At 41.0% G+C, this 17,635-nt stretch overlaps 1 protein-coding gene across 1 annotated transcript; it reads right to left on the reverse strand.

Annotated features, from left to right (window-relative positions):
• Positions 1-264: 264 nt before the first annotated feature.
• On the reverse strand, positions 265-17,629 carry RBL2 (RB transcriptional corepressor like 2). The gene is made up of 22 exons (XM_057364634.1): positions 17,446-17,629; positions 16,093-16,223; positions 14,695-14,895; positions 13,941-14,005; positions 11,592-11,720; positions 10,544-10,704; positions 10,386-10,450; positions 9,487-9,673; positions 8,650-8,816; positions 7,913-8,022; positions 6,949-7,052; positions 6,458-6,595; positions 6,069-6,233; positions 5,400-5,511; positions 4,593-4,865; positions 3,845-4,116; positions 3,109-3,285; positions 2,862-2,933; positions 2,352-2,469; positions 1,208-1,410; positions 879-1,043; positions 265-473 (listed from the first exon to the last, which is right to left on the reverse strand). Exons 1-22 carry the CDS (start codon positions 17,512-17,514, stop codon positions 303-305), a joined length of 3,255 nt encoding a protein of 1,084 aa, XP_057220617.1. The 5' UTR covers positions 17,515-17,629; the 3' UTR covers positions 265-302.
• Between the last annotated feature and the right edge of the window lie 6 nt (positions 17,630-17,635).

The following is a 17,635-nucleotide window of genomic DNA, read 5'->3' on the forward strand; positions in this document are numbered from 1 at the left end:
GGCACTGACTAGAGCASAGCAAAGCTGTAAATACCTGCTGCGAGGGCCACAGCTGCCTTAGGGATGTGCTCCCCAGGCAAGGCTGGAGAGGTCACTTGCCTTGTGATGAGCTTAAGCAGGGCTTGGGGTTGTGTCGGGAATCTGAGGTGGATCCTCCCCAGTGCTGTCTCCCCTGATGCCCTGGCTCAGGCCCAGTGCAGTCAGCAGTTGCAGGGGCAAGGAGGAGGCTGGGACACTTGGCCAAGGTCTGGTGGGTCCCTGAGCAGCCCCAGGCAGAGGAGGGAGGGAAGAGCTGTGCAGACTCAGTGAGACCCTCGGTCATTCGCTACGTCCTGGAGTCGTCGCAACAGAGCTGTGTGGTTCTCCTGGCAGATTCGCTTGGCTGGGGCTTCAGTTCCATCTTCCAGGAGGATGCCTCTCTTCTTTGTGGGTGTTTCTCCYGTTCGAACCATGCTGTTGATTTCCTTTAGCCTCTGGAGGGAGAAGAGGGGCAAAAGAACGATTAGCTTTCACTATTTTGRGATTACCCCAATATGATGTGAACCATTGTTAGGTGCATTACAGYGGGACTGCACAGGCTCTTTTGTGGAGATCTGTACTGTATTAAGGTACTTAATCATTGTACTGGTCTTTCTATTACCAGAGCACACAAAGTCTTAAACTCAAAGGAGTTTGTGTCTCTGCCTGTAGAGCTCAAAGGCCCATCCAGGCCTGCAGCTGTGACAGCTGCACTGGCAGTTTCATGAGCCCTAAGTGATGATGGGTGTGTTGGGACAAGGTAAACAAAACATCAAGTTGCAGTCTTGCTCTAATGGCACTACCACAAACAAAAGACAATTAAGGGATTAGAAAATCRAATTTAAACCCTTTAGTCTCACCTTCGAGGGGCTGCTGCTGAAGTAGTAGAATATTTTCTCTTGGGGAGAGAGGGCAGACTCGTTTCTGTGCGGCGAGATGTACACGGGGTGGTGCTGGGAGAGCTGCACTCGGCGGGGGGAGCTGAGGCGCACGAAGGGGTACGGTGAGAGCGGCGGGGAGTCTGTCTGTGGAGAGAAMAGAGAGCTCAGCAGCTGCAGCCTCAGCTCGGGGCTCACTGCAGCAAGGCTCKTGCATGGATGTGATACCATACAGACATTGATACAACAACTGGCAGTTTGGTCACATTATTAGGCCAGATTACCAAAGAAAAGCAAAGAWTGTAACTTACTGCATTTGAAGTGTACTTGAGGGCAAAGTCTTTGATCTGCTCGATGTAGACGTTGTTGTAGAACTGGATGAGGTCCCCCCGCTCCTCCTCCTCGGTGTCGCTGTTGGGGCCGGTGAGGCGGGTGGGGGTCGGGGGTGCGCTGGAGGGCTGGGGCACGGGCAGGGTGCTGCTGGAGCGYATCACCGGGCTGGAGTCACGGCTGCCTGCATGGGCACAGCCACACTGCTCAGGCACTGCCAGCCCTGCAGCCCCTGACACACACACACGCACAGAGCCACCCTTGGGAAACAGGACCGGGAACCCACTGGCCACTAAAGTCTTAGTGGATAATCTCCAAGAGGTTTTCTGTAGGAGCTGCATGAYAATATAAAAAGAGCTGAAACTCCGTTTTTCAGCATTTGTGTTTCCCTTCTAGATGTAGCTCTTTCTTGTTGCCACCTGGCACCATTTCAAGGAAAGAATGGTAATCTTTTTTGTGTTAGTAGAAGAAATACTTGGCTTGGTTATACTTCCTGTTAATTTAATGTGGGAAGTTGCAAAATACATCTATTTTTTTTCTCTCCTCTCAATGACAGAAAATATTAATACCTACAGCTTATACCATGATCTATTATCAATATCTTGAAAACTGTTGGTAGAAATACACAGCATCACCTCTTCAGTTTCCTTTATAAGTTAATTCAAGGAAAAATGTGACAGTTTATGTATCAAGGGAATAATCTCCAGAGCTGTCAGCTATGCTGAAATCAATGCTGTGGGTGGTGTTCCTATCTCTGCAGACAGACAGTGCCACAAAAGAGACTGCTGCAGCTCTGTGGTTCTGATAAGAGTAACTGTGAACCTGGGCTAGCCCAGATTCCCTCATTCTGCAAAGACTTGTTCTTTGGTGTGTGAGCTGAACTCAGAGCTCCGGCCAGCACAGCAAATTCCCCAGGTAAGTACATGTGGGGAGAGATTTGAAACTGCCAGAGTGGGTGCAATATACAGCAACTCTTAAATGTTATTGATGCATTCTTAATTCTGTTTAAGTTTACCAAAGGAGGAARTGTTTGGGGTTGGGCAACACAAAATCCGACTCGTAGTCTATGCACACAGTTTTGGAAATGGAATTAAACCCAGACAGCTGGCATTTGGAATCACTCACTTCTCTCTTTGTTCCTGTCTTTGCTCCTGTCTGTAGGTGAGTTCTGCTGGCTGCTGCTGTCACTGCTGCCCGAGTGRCGGCGGCGGCGGCGACCCTTGATCAGGACACTGCGATAAACCTGCAGGGACACGAGCAGTGTGAGCAGGGGAGGGTGGGGCAAYCACCCAGTCAGGGAACAACTGCCTGCATGATGTGTCTGCTGCCAGAAACTTCACTGGGGCAGCAAACTGCTTCTTGCAGGGCAAAATACAGCCTCCTAAGAGGAATAATATCCCATGGGCACTGCCTCCTTAGGTTGTAAGTCACRGCATTTTCTATTTTAGTTACAGTTTACCATAAAAAGCTTTCGGCAGTGCAGGATTTTTGCTATAACCACTTCCTTTTGGAAATGGCTCAAAGACTGCATCCCCTTAATACTAGATGTTGCTTTGCAAAGTGATCTGTTCCCAAAACAGAATGAAGGCATTTAATAAATCAGAGCCCACAGTGTTAAACAGTGACTGTGCTCACGTGACTCTTGGCTTGYGGCTGTGTCCGGTAGCAGCGCATGATGTTCTGGAATGATCTGTCTTCGTTAGTAACCTAAGGGGAATGGAGAGAAAAGGTTCTCAGTTTTCCTCCAGGTTTTGTATTTTGTTTTGTTTGGGAGTTGTTGTGCATGTGTTTGTTGGTTTGTGYTTTTTTGAGGAATTATAATATTTGGATTATTAGTTTTTAAAGGAGTTTTATGTTTGCTTTTTCTTTGTTCACACTTTACCTTAGTCATGACATAGATGGCACACATCAGCAGCTGATCCAGGTGTCTGTCCATCATGATTTCAGGGCAATGCACCAAGGAATACTCAAAGCATGTCCAGATCTTTTTGCGCAGCTCATCAGACACATCGAGTTTGACACAGAGATCCCTCAGACGAACACTGGCTAAATGATACACCTGTGGTAATGGACACTGTGCTCAGGGCCACAGCAACACTGCTTTCTGACCCAGCAAAAGAGTAGCTCAGACKTGCACACCTGTAGAACTTGTGCAAATGCTAAGCCAAAAGAAGAAYAACTAAATGCAAATTTAACTTTTTTAATGAAGACACAGACATTCTCAGTACTGTGTCAGTGCTAAGAAAACATTTGTTTGAAGCCTAAATTMTAAGCTGTCCTGAGCACTGCCGACAGCAACCACTGTATTTATTAAACCAGAAAGTCTCAAAAGTGAACCTCTTTCTTTGGAAGAGCCTTCAAACAAAGGGACACCTTTAAGAACCTGCTGGCCAAGTACAGAACATACTTCACAAGTCCTGATGAGCCAGCACACACCTTTGCTAGTGAGAAGGGGCATGCAGGAAAAAAACTACTCTTTAGGTGTGTATGAATAACAAAAGACATAGATTAATTTTACATTTAATATGCTCTTATTATTACAATAAGTATGTATTTTTTAAATTATGGCAGGTTTACCCAAATAAGAACTAAGCAAACAAACTCTGATGCAAACACACCTTTCTGAAGAAGAGTGAAAGTGAGCCCGTCTTGCGAGGTTTGACAGCCGTGGCAGTGAAGTGCTGGGTCTGCCTCTGCTCTCCAGGGGAGATCTGCTGCACMGTTAACTGGCCTGGCAGCTGCAGTGCTGCCCCAGCCATCTGCGTGTTCAGGGTGCCAGCCAGAGTCTGGGCACTCAGAGGCTGCATGGGCCCAGACACAGCTTGGGGCTGGGTACCTACATTTACTTGGACTGGGAAGAAAGTTATTCCTCCATTTTCATTGGCAATACCTGTAATTCAACAAAGAGTCTGAAATAAGAGCAAGTTGTGTGGGAATGTGCATGTGTTCGTGCGTTTCAGTTTTTAAAAATAATTCAGTACTTCTTTCATTAGCTGCTTGTAACTATACATTTAGTTATTKTATATGAAACTGTTTAATGAAAATACTTTAAACTCTTCATCATGAGACAAGAAGACAGTGAAATTGAACTAAGGTTTTCATACTAATGCAGCTTTCACCCCATGCCAGTTCAGGAAGGAGGGCTTACTGAAACATCTGTTTTATAAAATAAACATTGGCAGTCAGAACATCCTTGTGCTGTGCATGTTCTGTCCTTAAATTCTGCTTGTCTATTCAAACAATTTTTCCTACTTATGAATCCTGTAACATACTTTTTCCAGGCCAACTGTTCCCCCCTTCTCCCTGGCTCTGTTCTAACACTGATGGGAACAGGGCTGAACAGCTCTGCWGCAGCTTTTCCCTCACCTTGCACGGGTATGGTCACCGTTTGCCCATTGTTGGCTGTCACGGTGGCCGTGGCCACGGTCACCAGGGTCTGGCCGGGCACTGGAGTGACGGACACGGCTTCAGGGCTCACGTTCTGCACTGGCACMGTGTTCACCACGGGCTGCGGGGGCACCCTCACCGGGGTGCCACCMTCAGGGGCACTGTCATTGTCAGCAAACAGGCGCCGCCTCGTGGGGTTGGCTGTGGGAGAGCTGTACCTGTCRTACAGGGTGGCTGGAGGGGAGGAGAGGCCTGGGGAGGGAAAGCACACACACATATATGAATATACATATATATATGTTTAACTCTTGTTACACAAAAAGGTGATAGAAATCTAATGCCAACCAAAATATGTCATGCAAAGTTCTTCAGGAAAAAAATTTAAAACTACAGCTTGCTTTTAGAGATGACTTCATCTTTAATAATGTCATGTTTAGTATTCCTATAAGTTAATGGAATTTCTTTTCTGGCAATAACAATAAAGGAAATTAATCAGAGCTTAAGTTGTGTGTGTGTGCATGTATAAATCCTGTTTAACATATACATACACATGCTGTCCATATCCATCAGGTGACAACACCCTATCAAAGCAGTATTTTATTCACACTGATACAATGAATCCATCAGCCTCAGACCTCTGATGCAACTCTGTGAGTTTTAATATAAATACCATTTACAAATGTGTTTGCAGCTAACTGTACATTGGCATTAAAGCAGCTTCCTTCCTTATGTAATTTAATCTTAAGTAAACAATGCCCAGCATGTTCTGCTTTAAAATAATCTCACCTTTTCCCAGTCCTCCACTTTCAGCACGAACCTCATTTATTCGCCGTGGTGTCAATGGTGAACTCACAACACTGTTCCCAGCAGATCTCTCAAAGTACTGAGGTGGCATTACCTAAAATATTTATACTTTTATTAGAGAGTCTGTATCACATTAACTATATAGCTAATTTTTAAAAGCTACTGTGCTACTGATTTTGAACAGCAAAACTCTGTGGAAAAAGAACAAGAAAAACAAAAAACTTACCCTAAGCCCAACTATTGTAACAAAACCAGTAGTGAGTAGTGATTGGATTGCTCTGGAAGACAGAGATGGTAATAGTCCTTCTGTGACTATTTCTGTGTGCACTTTTTACCATGTCTGTTTAATGATCTTTTCAAGTGTGATCGGTCCAAACCTTCCCTATTTGAGTATTTTGTTTATACCARTGAAATACTGGATAAAACACTGGGTTAGAATCCTCTCTGCTGCCTGTCTCTGTTCCTGTCTCCACAGAGTTGACCCTGACCAGGCCAGAGCACACTGCACTTACTGCTTTCCCTGCACTGAAGGGTTGGGATGGTRGAACTGCTACTGGGCCATGCAAGGCCTCTCCTTCAGGATACAAAGTCCTCTCTCTGCTTTCCTGTCTGATTACAAAAAATATATAACACACAGAAAGATGTGCTCACCTCTTCACAAGTAGGAACTTTGTTTTCATTCTCTCTGATCCTGTCCCACAGTATGGATTCCCGTTTCCATGCCATACTTTCCAGGATCTGTTCTTCAATGTGGTTCAGGTGTTTTACTACTTCCCGACAAAGGCCATCCTCTGCYCTAATGAAAACCTCAATTACCTGTGCAGTGGGTAATTAACACAATTCATTAATAATTAACAYAATTAGCACTTGTTTCATACATTTATTCTTAAACAAAGATCAAATTCCAATTCCTGATTTTGAGAGAAGAACAGACTATTAGAAATATTAAGGCTGCATTACTGTGACTCAATCCTATGCTGTCACACAGGTCAATGAGCACACAGGACTTGATAAGCATTTCTGGCTCTCAAACACATTACCTTGTAAAAGTGATACACTGGAATGTCAAATATTTCGGTGATGAACGGGAAGTTTCCAGGTGGGTTGTATGTRAAGGTAATGATCTCCAGGCAACATGCCAGCAGAGACCTGTGAAACACATCTTGCTCCAGTATTGCCTGCAAGAGTTGCAAATTTTAAAGCTTGTTTTACAGTGTAACGATAGAACAATAAAACACTCTTTACTGTCTCAACAGTAAGGTTCTTAAGCTTATAAAAAGTGAAGCTATTTTGTAAGGGACAGAACAGAACAGAACAGAATTCAAAAAGAGCCATCTTTACTCATTAACGTATCTTTGTGTCTGCAAGCACAAATAATTTCTTGAACCTTTTCCATTMATTGTACCTACAGGATTCTTCTCAGAGATTTACTCTTATTTTAAATAATGAGACAATTCTGCTCTAACATCTATGTTCTTTTTTTGCAGGTCCAACTTTAAACATAAGGAACCATTTGATTAGTTTTTCTTACAGATAAGTCAGTGTCTCCCAGTCTCTTCCTCTCTTGCTCAATGACTGACTCCAAGACCTTGTAATACAGCGTCTCAGCACGACGAAAATGTTTACTAGCAACATCTGCAGGAAGTTTAAATAGAAGCAATATTGTAAAWTGCAATTAAAAAGTATTATATTCTTCAGATACAGAGATACCACAGCAGCCCATGTGTATTTCTGTGCTGCTGTAGCTACAGTTCTTTCAGGACTAAACCAGTTAATCTGAAGTTGAAATAGAAGTCCTTCTCCTACACTGTGCTGACTTGTGAATGCAGAGCAGAGTAACTTGCTACTGAACCCAGATTTTGATGACACCACCACGTAAAAGAACAATCCTTATACTGCTGTAACAGATATAATTCGATTTCAGAAAATGCATTGAACTGAATTGTGCAACAAAAAGCACTGAAGCAACTAAGCTGACAAGAACAAAGGAAGGCCTTATTAAAAAACAAGGTCAAGAGCATCTTCCTTATATTCARTGCATCTTCAGGCACTTCAGACATCAAGACAACTTTGCAAATCATGTTTTTGTGTTTATACTGGCAGGATTTTAATACCTGTACTAATCCATCCTTGTATGTAAGCCAAAATTGCCGYTGGGTTTTTAAAGACTACAGTTACTTAGATTTTCCTTTACCATCACAGAAATCCATGACATCACTAATATATTTGAGAGAAGAAGTGGTACACTTAACAGTGTTTTTCATTTTACTTCTCTASTACTGAAATTGATCAAATTCCAGTAATTCAAGCTAAGGCAGATTACAGAATTTTATACAGCACTGAAATTTGCTATGTTTTAAGAATACAGGAAAAGGGAAGAGGAGTAGAAAAGACACTTGTGCRAAAGCATAACCTGTATGTAAAACTTAATTATAAGAGATGGATSTGTCTACAAGCATTTTAATTCTTATCTGGATAAGCAAAGTGTTTCCTACCTTTGGAAAAATTACTGAATTCTCCTTCAGACTGTGTGCTCTGACAGTACACTTCATGCATTTCTTTTACTCTGTTTGCAATGGATTGAGAAGGATCTCTGGAACATGACCTGGAAATARAACCGAAACATTTCAATATATTATTCTTACTAAGACTGAAACTGCCCCATTTTTTTCTATGTTGAAAGCATAAAATTGGAAATCTATTGCACAGCAATACAAACAGACCCATATGTGTGTAACTGCAAAACATCCACAGCATATTATTGTATACACTGTACTGAGTATGCTCATCTTTTCATGATCAGGGAGAGATATTTAAAYAGCACTTTCTACATGACATAAAAACTGTTCTAAAATACATTTTTCCTGAAGCAACAGTTTATTCACATGCCGAATTAAGGTTTGGTTTCCATATCCTACAGTATGGAGTGATTTCCTAGGTAGAGCCACTTGTTAAGTATGAAGAAAAGTCTTGAAAATTTTACACTGGCAACTTGTCGTTAGAGAAGCTCAGAACTGTTGGGTTTTAAATGGCGGATGTTCATGAATTTCTTAAGGACAGATGTGTCTAAATAATGAGAACAGTCCTTTGAAATGTTAATGTCTCTCTGGATTCCATTTTACTCCAGGAGTAAAAGACTGGCTCACATTTAAAATTACACTGTTCAGCACTAATGTTTGTTACTAAAACTAGAATAGGAAATAGAATTATTTAGCTAAAAAATCAAACTTACCTGAGTATTTGCTCCAGGTTTTCACTGGGGGCATTTTTCAGCCCAGCCAGCATSGTATGCAGGCGGCTCAGGCTGTAGGTTGCCATGGAAACAGGTGTCACATATGGGTTGCTCTCTTTAATGTACTTGCGGCCAGTGAGGGGGGTTGTGATCCTAAGTGATTTGGACTGAAAATAAAAAAATTACCACTATTTATATCCACATTATTATAAAACTGATAAAAGTCATAACCTACAAACACCAATCTGCAGAATTCTTACTCTGTGTTATGGAAGAAAAATGGCTCCTAATCAAACAGCCCAAAGCAKACCATGACTCAGGTAAGAGCCTGCAATGAAGAATCTGTCTGTGTTGCTCAGATATTTGTATCAAACAGTTCTGTACAAAAAGAGGGGATGTGACCTATGTGAAATGCAGATGCTGGAAATGAAGTGTGGAACAACTGGACCAGTCTAAAAAATACCCCCAGATCCCCAGCTGTCCCTTCCTATCCCCTCAGTAATGAAGGCAGCTGTAGCTCAGCAAAGTGGACTGAGCCAGGGCATTCTTTCAGCAGGTTTGACCTTTAATAGAAGGTTAACCTCCTGATTAGCACTTTAGTTCATTTGCATCAGATCAAGCCATCACATTAAAACAATGCAACATCATGGATATCCCTTCAAATTATCTARCCACATGATTACTCATCTCAATAAATACCTTACATTCTTTACCATCAAGTCTAGCTCCCAATACTCCTCCCATTTTCTCCCCACATTCCTAGGTGTGTTCTATTTCTGTCTCCACAGGCTGCCAGGTGGCATATAAAAATGGTACCAGAGACCATGCCATACTCACCCTGTCAAAATGCTGCTGCAAATTATGCTTCACTTGCACCCTTTCAGCTGTTTCCATTCCTGAAGGTGTGTTTAAGCACCTCGTGAGAGTTCCAATTTCTTCATCTGCATCCTCACCAAGGAATATTCGCTCATCCAGATTTCCCACTGACAGAACATACTCCTCATAGGCCTTGTTGATGGCTTTGCTACAGCAGGAAGGGAAGACAGAGACAAAYCCCTTTTATTGAGACTGCTCTGTTCACCTACTCATGGAATGAACACAGTTCTGGCCTGAGGGAAGTCTACTTGAAACTTGATCTGACCCTCACCTAAGGACTGAAGCTCCTTTAAGATCTACAGTATCTTAAATATTACAGTGGCAAGGACATTATTTTCACTACCTATCTGAYACCTTGCCATTTATCCAGCTGCAGGAGGAACACAGTAAAATACTGAGAACTCCAATTTTCTGGAAACCCCACAAAATTTATACATCATCATATCAAAAATTACATTGAAACATTTTTATACCATTAAAAGAAAACAAGTCCCACCTATAAACATCTCTGAGTTCATAAAGAAAAAAAAAACAAACCACCAAACCCAATTTTTCCCTCCCACTTCCAACTCAATGCATTCCCACAGCTTTTACATAGTAACTCTTAAAGTTACACACAAAAAATAAACTCCAAGAAAGAGAAACACAAGAATAAAAGCAGACATCAGGTAACACCATCCTGAAGCATCATTCCTCCTTCCAAGAGGCCTCAGCCCACAGCACTCCCAGGAAGAGAAGGACAGTGGTGGATGGACATTAACACACAAGACAACTGCCAGGTGTCAGTGCTAAGATAAGGGAACACGTGCAGCTGTGACAGAGGGACACCCATGCAAACCAAACCACAAACACAGACTTACACACTATCTCCAAAGTTCCCAGGATCTAGAAATCCAGTCAGATTCTCCTCTTTTCCTTTTAAAAGCTGTAAGACAGTGAAGAACAAAGGATGGGCATTTCATTTCTTATAAAGGTTTTCAAGAAGAGATTTTTCTACATTACAAATTTATTGACCAACCTTTTTGTCAAAGAGCTTCCGAATATAGGGCTTCCAAAAATGTTCCTTTATACCTTTTGCTTCTAAAACTAATCCATAATGCAAAGAACACAGTTTTTCAATGATGCAGGGAGGATCWGATGATACTTTATAATCCTTACTATGGAAGTCTTCAGGTAGACCTAYAATTAAGAATACTGTATAAATTTGCAAATTCAAATTCTGTTTTCTCATTAAACTTAAAATCTATGCTGTGTAGTCCAGGCAGCATGAAATTAAAACCGTAAACTACTTAGTTTTGTTGAAAGAATTACTAATTACATAATAATGTCCACTCGATCAGATAATGTTATCGAAAGCAAATTTTGAATTAGAAATGTTAAAACATTAGTGACTGCGTGATAAAAGTTAAATTTATCAATTCTAATAGGAAAAAAAGTCAAACACTTGTGAACTACAATATTTATTTGAGACAATGGTCCCAGGTCACATCTGAAGCACTACAAGTAAAGGTCAATAATGCACAGCACTGARAATGAAGTGCAAGTTTGAGAAGAGTTACATCAGAAATTCAATGGAAACTTCTCACCATTCATTTGCATTTGTGGCTATTGAGTCAACCTGCACTTCCATTTTTTTCAGAGAGAGAAGAGCAGCAATCCAGAAATGAGAGAGAAAGAAATCTCATGTTTGAGCCCTGGGTCTCTCTGAACTACTGCGTCATAGGAACATTCCAATCTTACTGTGTCCAGTGATGGMTGTGTCCTTATGCAGTTTTTCACTGACATTAAACCCTCATTAACTCAAATTATTACTCTGGGACTTCCTTCAAAGATATTTCCACAGTACATCAAATCCTTGACTTAATGTATTTTCAACAAAATTCAGTAGCCTGTTATTAATACTACATTAACTGRAATGGAACTGTGTAGCCAGACACAGAAAATATTAATTGTCCTGCATTTCAAATCAACACTATTCAATTTATCCTCTGCCATGTAGATTCATACTCATTTCAGGAGCCTTAGAAGTTCTTGCAAACTTTAGACAGTTTTTTTTTCCAACATACCCTTGAAATTAGGATTCAGGAGTTCTTTACGGTTAGGACACTGCAGAGCATTTCCATACACTAGATCCAAAGCACATAACAGGAGATGGTAGGAATTGACCAAGTCATCACTGATCATAGGAAAATTTCCTTCAAWATTAGAAAGATATAAGACATAAAATTAGCATGGATTTAAGAATTTTTAACTCAAGAAACTGTTGATGTTTGTGTTACAATCAATAATGGGATCTAGGAAAAACAGACTTTGTTGACTATAAGTATCTGGATAGCAACACAGGCAGTAAAACACACTCACACTTAATAACATAAAAAAAATAAAAATGTAAAGTATTTTTTTCAGAAACAACAGCAATTGTGAAGGAACTCAAATATATTATGCTGTTTTGAAATCAAATCTTATCAAAATGTTGATAAATACTGTGTTGCTGCTCCCTCATTCACAGTAAAATAATTTAAACAGTGCATAAATAACTTGAAGCAGTACAAACTGTATAATGCAAACTGCCTCAGGGAAGAAAAATCCAATCCTTTACTGGTTTCCCACTGCATCTTCCCAAAGCAAATCCTGCTCTGAAGGCCAAGAGGGGTGGAATGGGTTCTGAGAAACAACTTTTCCCCTTTTCCCTGACTTTGCATTGCTGTAAACAGTTGCAAAGAACTTTTAACTGGCAAGGCCAGAGCCAGGTTTTCAGATGTCTGAGAAACTGCTGCCTCCTTCAGCCCCTAATCCTCGCTCTYCAGAACAAATCTGTATTGAACTCAAAGTCAGATTTTATTTTTCAACAATCTGTTTTCTTACAAAAATTTTGCTGGGAGCATGCTCATTATAAACAGTAATAAATGTAACTTAATTTCTCTTGTGCTTTACAGAAGAGCTAAAATGTGCCTATCTCTGATCTGGTTTATTAAGTATTTTTTATTTATCATCTTCCTGCAGAAAAGAGTCCTTGTAACCTCTTCACTCTTATGCCTTTCACAAAGATTACATTCAGAGTYATTACCCTTTACTAAACTAATTTATGTTTATGATATGCCTCTAGAGGAGTGGCCATAGCTGAAAAACAGTTTTGCAAAATAAACTATAATTAATTAATAACATAAATCACAATTCCATTACTTTTTATGCACAGAATGACGTTTCTATCACTCCTTTAATACTAGTAACTCTTCCACTCTTTCCCCCTCCCCTTTTTTTCCTCAGGGAAGCATCAAATCACTTAGCTGAGCCCATTCTGAACAACAGATTCAAATTCTTGAAGAATGCTATCATACAGTAATATACTCACTTAGAACATATCCAAATGGATATATGATTAGAGAATTTTTCTCAATTACGCTGCTATTTTCCTATCAGTAACATACTACTTTGCTCAAATTTATGTTATTTTCTAGTTCCAYGCTTGTTAGATGAAAAATAATTTCAATGCAGGTAATTTAAACTATTTAAAATAATGAATGCTAGATGAAATTTTAATTAACTTTACCCACTTATCAGTTATTTCCAAATCATTGAAGSTTTACAGCAAAGCAATCAAAATCCTAAATACCATCAGCTAAATTTTAATCAATAAAATTCTCAAAATAAGTGTCATAACATAGGTTCAATATCCCTACCACATCAATCATTACTGTCAGCACAGTCAAAAATAAATATAATTTCACAGTGCAAGTAGCTCCATAGTAATTTCTTGTTGCTGACATTTCAAACAATGGCTTACTGCTCCCTTTCAGAACCTCAWACCAAATAATACAAAACAGTTACCTCAGTACAGCAGAGATTTTTTCCCCCATTGATTTTAAAGAAAGAAATAGAAGAGTTTAAAGAGCAATTCTTACAAACAATATGCCAGAAGTGCAGTGCATGAACGGAAGGCAATGGTCTGCAGGAACAGACAAGCCTGGGCCTGCCACTCATGTGTGGTTGCTGTGATAAGGATTTACTGTCCACCCCCAAAACACACAGAACAAAACCCCACACGAATGCTTTAACAGTCAACAATCAATTTGCATTTTTGTGCTCTTTAATTATCACTTACTAACTTGACAGCTTTTATGTACTATAAATTTTTATTTTTCTTGTAAAATTCAAYTGGATATGCTATCAACACGGTATTCTTCATAAAGTTAGTATGTATGAAACTGCTTGTTAAGTAAAATGTAATCAGTGATGCAGCTCCCTCCTTTTCCTCCCAACAGTCATTATCAAGAAAAACACCTGAAATTCTCTACTGTCCTTGTAAGCTTGAAGGCTGCTTTTACAATAAAGGTTATATGTACACTGCACCTATCTGGTGTTTCAAGGACTGATATACAGTAATAACTGTATTTAATCCCTTTCAGATCTCTTACCTTTTGCATGAACAAACAGCACCCAACAAAACTGGAAAACTTCAGTCACAGTACATGGTTGTCGTCTTTTGGAGGAAAATACAGCAAGAAAACAGTAAGCTCAATGAATCAAAAAAGATAAAATATCATATAGTAGTCAATAATTCAAAAAGAAAATTAAGCTTTTTTACAGTGTAGCCAAAATTTTACACCCTTTCTCACAAAACCCTGATTAAAGGTAACACAGAAAGATGCACACAGGTTTAGTGCAGGCACAACTGGAACCCCAGTGTCAGCCTGCATTAAYAGTTCATTTCTACAGTYCTGATACSAACAGCAAYAAAAAACAAAGTTTCCACTACAAASTAAAATATCCACAAGATCTGCATCTATGAAGAAATCCGTAGGGGTTACTGGGCAGTGAAACAGACTGAGCAGTGCTATGAGTTTTTAAAGCCATGCAGATCATTAAATTCTTGCTGCCTCTCCCATCACAGAAATACTAGTTCTTCCCTTATCTACAGGCTGATTGATATCTGTCCCCTCTCCCCCACCCCTCAAATCATCAGAAACTCAGCAGCTTTGGGACTTCCTGTCCCTRTCAGATCTGAAACCAAAAGAGAGATTAAAAAATTACCTCAAGCAAGGACAGATCTGATATTACAAAGAAATCGATAAAAATACAGTCAAAATACAACAAAAACAACCAAGCAACTTCACTCTATTTTCACTAAGTAATGGTCTAAAACTCAGYCTGGAAATAACAGAAACATACCTCTGTTTTCTTCCCCTCTGCTGACGAGGYTGATCTTCTTGAGGATACCTAAAAATGTCCTGAAAAATGGGCTCATACTTTTTAAAAATGACTGCAGACACTGTAAAGTTCCTCTCTAATCTCTCCGTTCGCTCTCTGAACTGGGACGGTAGATTTGCCATGTCTTCCCACTTCTTCATCTTGTTAAAAAACTCGATCAGGCTGAAAATACCGAACAAGTGAGATGTGAAAGGCAGTTTGTTTTCTCTGCAGGAATAAACTCATATACATTTTCAATGGAAGTACAACTTCTACTTCCCAAGCTACTGATGAAATGGTGGCATTGCAAACATGACAACGATCACGGAGCCAGTCCTTCACCCATAAACACGGATGAGATCAGACAGCTCAGTGAAATATTTTTAGATCTTAGGTTGATAACCACGTTAACTGTGTACTCACGAGTCTGGCATTTCCTCACAAAGACAAAAWCAACTCCAAAAGTCAGATTATTCTAAGATCAGACTTGCTTCATGTTTTTCTGAATAATTTATTAACTTAAATAAAATGAACTGTGAGCTCCACAGTGCTAAGAATATTCTACAAAGTACAAAAAAACCTCTTAAGTTTTTGCAAACTGCACTTTGTAAATCTGGCTTTAATTCCTTTTCTGTTTCTTCACCTACATCTTCTTTTTAGTGTTATTAGTCTTTGATAGCCCAAATCACAGAAACAATTTACCAACATTTAATTTCCTGAACTTCTGATTTGGAAAACGAAAGTTACAGAGAACCGTTTTTGCACTGTTTCAACCAATAGCAACGCTTCAACAGTAGAGGAAATGGAGAAAATACGCATTCTCTCTCCTTTTTGCACCAATCTACTACATTTTTAGAAAACAATGAGATTGCTAATAAATTAAGTAAATTGTTTCAGCTTTTCTTTTAATACTTATGGACATAAACATTTGATAAAAATTTGTTCATCTKATTCTGACCTCATTTAGTGACTTTAGCAATAACAAGCAAAAAGTGAAGTTTTCTTATRCAAAAAGGGAGCTAAATTGTGTATTTTCACAACGAACTAAAAATGCTTTCTCGTGTTAACAAGTTCACACTTTACACACTCCAAAAATTGACTGTTCTTCAGTGACTGACTTCTTTCTCCTTTGAGTGAAGGAAGTCAATCTTTTATTTTAAAAAACAGGGTTTTTCTGAATACAGTACTGAGCCAAAGGAGCTGCCCTACTTCTGTGGMAGTGAGCTATAACACAAACATTCCAGTGATATAAATTCTATCTTTTAAAGTGGTAAACAAGAAATACATCTAGCTTTTATCCTCCATTTCCAAATTTCACAAGGTGATAAGCAYTTTTTAAGATTTTATAAGTGTTTAAAAGTCAGCAAGAATAAAAGTTACCTTTGGTCAGAACAGCGCAAGATTCTGGTTAAGGATACATAATTTCCTTCCGCTGTTCCTCTGCTCACAGTTGGAATTGCTTTCCTGCAAGCCACGTACAAGGCACAAGCCAGCCAATGCATGTCATTTCCCTGTGAATCAAAACATCAGGCATCTAAAAAACTTCACTGAAAAGAAAAACATCAGGGAAAAGAACTGTGTCCTGAACAGTTCAAGTTCAACAAAGTTTGTTTGTTCAGTGACAAAGCTGATTTGGTGTTTCAAAGTTCTGTTGTGCTTTGGGTTTTTAACTGCAACAAAACAGGTGCTAAATAGACAACACTGAACTGCACCGAAGGTGCAGAATTACCAGTTACCATTATAAATTTCACACTTGGCTTAAAGTGTASCAATATATTTTAGCACTGCTCTTCTCCTACAACATTTTGTACTGCTCTGATTTTTAAAAAAGGCTAAAAAAAAAGGCTTCAGTTCTTACTACAAAACAGTCCTCTGCCCTGAACTGACACCAGGAAAAGAAAAACAAAATTTCCATTTTGCTTTGTATTACACAGCAGAACAATCATTCGGTCTGGTACCTAAAGACAGAAGTTAAATCCAACGAACACTTGAAATTTTATTCTCCATCTTTGATCAAACGGTAACAATTTAGAGGGAAAAGAAAGTGTAAAACACAGAACCAAACTGAATTCGATGCTCTAGTTTTGTCGGGCTACGTTGACACCACGGGGCCGGGGGAGCGCACACCTTCGGGGCAAGGCAAGGCTCCTCGCCGAGCATCGCAGCCCGTCCGCGGTGTGACAGAGCTGCYTGGGGAGCAGGACTGCCCCGAGAGCCGCCCGGGCGATCCGAGCAACCCCCGAGGTTTATCACAAGCGCCACCTTTACTGTAGGAAGGCACCGATCAAAGGCGCCTCCGAAGCTCCGCGGGCGCGTCAGCGCGTGTTCCTGTTTTCAAGAACGACGTGACCAACTCTTCACCTTTTACCCTTTACCCTTCACCAGCCAGTCCGGGCCGTGCCGCGGCCGCGCAAGCCCCTAATAAACAACTCCTGAGTGTGATCACCTGCGCTGGGCATCTCGTCGGGCCCCCGCAGCTGCGGAGCGCTGCTGGCYGAGGCCACTGTGCCGCTCCTCGGCCGAGCTGCTGGGGGCGGAAAGACCACAGCGACAGCGGCGCTTCCATTTTTAACACCTTTGCGCCGCTATGACTCGGAATTRCGATGTTTATTCCCGGCCGCCCGGGCGGTGCGAGGGAGAGGCCGCCGCGCCTCCACGGCCGTCCCTTCCCTCSGCACCTCACTGCTCTCCTCCCGCCGCGCTCCCCCCGGGGTCCCGGCGCCCCTCCCTCACCTCCAGGGTGTAGTTGCGCCTCATGCTCTGGTAGCTCAGCCAGGCCTCGGCGCGGGCGCGCTCGTCCATGTTGAGGCTCCTGCAGAGTTCCTCGTAGCGCTGCCGGGTCTCGCCATCCTCGCCCGTTGGGGAAGGGGCGGCGGCGGCGCCCCCCGCGGGCCCCGCTTCGGCCCCGGCCGCGTCCTCGCCC

Source organism: Malurus melanocephalus, unplaced genomic scaffold (genome assembly GCF_030028575.1).
Source record: "Malurus melanocephalus ecotype Western Australia unplaced genomic scaffold, MMel_1.1 scaffold_40, whole genome shotgun sequence".
NCBI lineage: Eukaryota > Metazoa > Chordata > Aves > Passeriformes > Maluridae > Malurus > Malurus melanocephalus.